This window comes from Myotis davidii, unplaced genomic scaffold (assembly GCF_000327345.1).
Source record: "Myotis davidii unplaced genomic scaffold, ASM32734v1 scaffold1, whole genome shotgun sequence".
Lineage (NCBI taxonomy): Eukaryota > Metazoa > Chordata > Mammalia > Chiroptera > Vespertilionidae > Myotis > Myotis davidii.
In genome coordinates, this window is record NW_006294681.1 from 7,094,413 (window position 1) to 7,098,576 (window position 4,164).

The window sequence follows — 4,164 nt, forward strand, 5'->3', positions numbered from 1 at the left end:
GCTGGGGAAGGCGGGGACCTCCCTTCCAAGTTTGTCTTTTCTGGACTCTCCCTCAGTCCTGCACACCCTTTAGAATCCTCATTACATCTTTAGTTATTCCCCTATCATAGTTCAGTAACTCTTGATATTAAGCTTTCCCTGCTCAAATTATCATGTGGTTTGTCTCCTGATCGGATCCGGACTGATACAAGATTAAACACTACGTCCAGAATCTGGGATAAGTGCACCCATCCCAATAAATTAAGCCTTCAGCAATCCTTATAAGTCATCATTCCCACTGCAACAGTTAACATGGATGGAATCATTGTGAAAAAGCCTGGGGCAAATGCTCAAATCTTGCTCAACACCAGAGAATTCATACCGGGGAAAAACCATGCATGAATGTAATGTGAAAAGGCCTTTTATCAATTTAATAACTTACTCAACACCATTGACTTCATACAGGAGAGAAACTCTTTTAAATGTAGTCAGTGTGGATAGGGATTTAGCTCAAGCCCCAAATTTATCCAACACTGTACAACTCATCCCAGAGAGAAACCTTATGAATGTAATAAATATGAAAAGGCCTTTACGAACCTCTCTGCTTTAACAAACTCGAAGGAGTACTTGAGAGAAGCTTTTAGAATGTAGCCAGCATGGGAATTTTTGCCAAGCTCAGCCTTTAGTATTCAGCATCCAGAAATTTACATTGTAAAGAAGTTGGGGTAAGGTTGAGGATATAATGTCAAGAAGCAGGGAGAGATCATCAGAAATGTATTTCATGAAATGTGATAACCTTTGAAATGCCAACCAATCACATAGGACCAAAGGGAGCCAGTCAAGTACCTGCTAGGGCAGGGACTTTATCAAGAATATTCCTGGGAGAACTGTAGGCTCCGAGAAAATGGAGATCAAAGGAATTTCTTCATTCGGTTGAGACTATGCATAACTCACTTTAACTGGATGAACAGAAACGTTAAAAATATGAAATATTGCCCAGCCAGCGTGGTTGAGCATGAACCTATGAACTTGGAGGTTAAGGTTTGATTCCAGGTCAGGGCACATGCCTGGGTTGCTGGCTTGATACCCAGTAGAGGGCGTGATGATTCTATCTCTTCATTCATATTTCTCTCTCTTCCTCTCTGAAATCTCTCTCTCCCTCTTCCTTCCACTCTGAAATTATATATATATAAATAAAATGAAGTATTATAATGATATAAAAAGAAGTATGTGCCCTAACCGGTTTGGTTCAGTGGATAGAGCTTCAGCCTGCAGACTCAAGGGTCCCTGGTTAGATTCCGGTCAAGGGCATGTGCCTTGGATGCGGGCAAATCCCCAGTGGGGGTTGTGCAGGAGGCAGCTGATCGATGTTTCTCTCTCATCGATGTTTCTAACTCTCTGTCCCTCTCCCTTCCTCTCTGTAAAAAATCAATAAAATATATATTAAAAAAAAAAGAAGTATGTGTGCAGTTGCAAAACCAATTAAGGTATAAATTCTAGTAAAAGAGGACTTGAAGTAGAGGTCAGAAACTGGCAATATACAGCTGATTCTGGCTGGCATAATCACAATATTTCATTCTTCAATTACAGTTGACATTCCATACTATAGTAGTTTAGGTATATAGACATTTATATACCTTACAAAGTGATCCCCCCAATAAGTCTAGTACCCATCTGGCACCATATTACAATACTAGAGGCCCGATGCACGAAATTCGTGCAAGGGGCTCGGCCCTCGCAGATGTGGTGGCTTGCCTCAGCCCTTGCTGCCCCAGCTTCATCCGGAAGGTCATTCAGCTGTCTGGTCATATTGGCATATTACACTTTTATTATTATAGATCATTGACTATGTTCCCTATGCTGTACTTTATGTCCATGAGAATCACAGTATTTAGAATTTGAATGCTTTTATGTGAGCAAACAAATTCTAGTTCACCCAAGTTCCCATCAAACCCTGTTTATTTTATATCCTGTGACTTCCTGGTGCCCATCATACCAGCATGAGCCATTAAGGCACGTTTGGAACTACCTGAACATAAACAAAAAATTAGGCCAAGGAAAGTGCTCTTAGGAAACCAATGGCAATAGTTCAGAACTTTGACTATTGGACAAAAAGAGAGCTCTCTGCTTACTGAAAATATTTTACCATTAAGATTATATTGTGTGACCACCAGAAAAAAGAATTCCTACTACATATTGCACATCACTATATGTCAAGCACTGCCCAAGAACCTTATGTCCGTTATCTTATCTAATGCTCCCATCAAGTCCATGAGCGACTTCCCCCTCCTTTTGGAAATGGGTGGACAGAAGTAATTGGCCCAAGAGGATGAAGCAGCCTTGTGTGGAGCTGAGCAGGGAGAGCGGGAGAGGATTTCTGCAGCCAGAAGCAGAGACGCTAATGTTATGACTGCGGTGTTAGCACAGCAGGATCACTGCAGAGAGGAGGTCCTGCTGCTGGGGGGTCAGAGGGCGACAATTTCAGCCACACCACACAGTCGATGCTCTAGTCCAGTGGTTGGCAAACTCCTTAGTCAACAGAGCCAAATATCAACAGTACAACGACTGAAATGTCTTTTGAGAGCCACATTTTTTAAACTTAAACTATATAGGTAGGTACATTGTTATTAACTTAATTAGGGTACTCCTAAGGCTTAGGAAGAGCCACACTCAAGGGCCAAAGAGCCGAATGTGGCTCACGAGCCGCAGTTTTCCGACCACGGCTCTAGTCTCTCTCAGTTCTGGCTGTACGGATGTAGAGATGGTTCCCGCTCTTTATCTCAGTTTAGCTTTAAAATCAACCCTCATCAACTAAAGTCAGGGAGGTTTATGCTGGTTCTCACAACCTGAAAGAGCCTAACACAAGTTTTAGTATCTGTGGAGAGCGGCTACAGCGTTGGGACAGGTTCAATCTGCATTGCTCCAGAGAACAGGCCTTAAAGAGAGACAGGTTTTCAATAGTTCAAGCCTGGGACTAATGCAAGGGCATGATCCTCTCGTGGCAAAGCCACGTGCAAGTCCCAGCACAATTATAGCCAAAAGCTGCAGTCGTAAGCTTGACCTTATGGTCCCAACCTGTGGTCCCACGTGGCTGCGGGAGGTGCAGCAAGTAAACAAAGCTTGATCAGGTGCATGTAATTGAGTAGATTCGAAACATGCGAGAAGGTTGGAACCATGTCCCTACTTTGCCTCGTGGAATCTGGCTATAAAATAAAGACTCGGCTTACAGGCTGTGGTGCTGTCGCTAGCTCTCCATCAGAGAGGGCAGCGTCCCACCCAGCGCCCAGCTTTCTTCTCTTTTCTGTCTTTTCTCAATCCTTCACTGTCCCCTCTCAGGCTCACCAAACCTGGTTGTGCTGGTGCGACACAAATACCTTAAAAAATTTTTATTGTGCAAAGTACCAGAAGCCATTTACAAGCCAAAAAGCATAAGAATTAAATAGAATACATAATTTTTCTACACAGTTTTCTATACAAAAGGTTGATCTTTACAGGAATTTAAATAATCTAAAAATCAGTATCACTAATTGCAAAATAGGTATTTCTTTGACTCTTTCAAGGTGACCAGCCTCCTATGTGGCCAAAAGATGAGGTGTTTGACATCTGCTACGAGCCTGCGCGGTGAGTCTCTGGCGAAGGTTTCTCACTCTCTCCAGAAGATCCCGTTCCATGGTGTCCCACTGCATTTTTCTTTGGTTTAAAGAAACTTGAAGACAAAATTTAAAATTAACAATAGTTTAATCTTCTGATGTTAGCAATGACATAGCATTTATTTTAAAGGTAAACATGTTGTAAAAATCAGTTGTGAAATAAATATAATAAAAACCAAATTTCTTAAATAAAAGCCTGACATATTACCTTGCCCTACGTGGTTCCATTTACAAGATATGTATATATATATACACACACACACACACACATACATACATATATAATTTGTTGAACTGAATGAATGCTATCGGACAATTTACCCACTTTTGGTTATTAAGCACTTTTTCCAATTTGGAGGTACAATCTTTTAAATTAGCAACAAAATCTGTCCAAAGAAAATTTGAGTTCTTTGTAACAACAATAAGTTTCCTCACTAGGATGCTTAATGTAATGAGAAAAGGCATTCCACGTTGCCCAAATTAATATCGTACACACCATGAGCACTTCCCGATGAAATAAAAATGAATAAATAAC

At 41.2% G+C, this 4,164-nt stretch overlaps 1 protein-coding gene across 1 annotated transcript in view; it reads right to left on the minus strand.

Annotated features, from left to right (window-relative positions):
* Positions 1–3,350: 3,350 nt before the first annotated feature.
* Positions 3,351–4,164, minus strand: part of TBC1D31 (TBC1 domain family member 31) — a 39,271-nt gene continuing 38,457 nt past the window's right edge. The window contains exon 23 of the mRNA XM_006769123.2: positions 3,351–3,685. Coding sequence (XP_006769186.1) covers positions 3,552–3,685 — 134 coding nt within the window. The 3' untranslated portion in view covers positions 3,351–3,551. The remainder of the gene's footprint in view (positions 3,686–4,164) is intronic.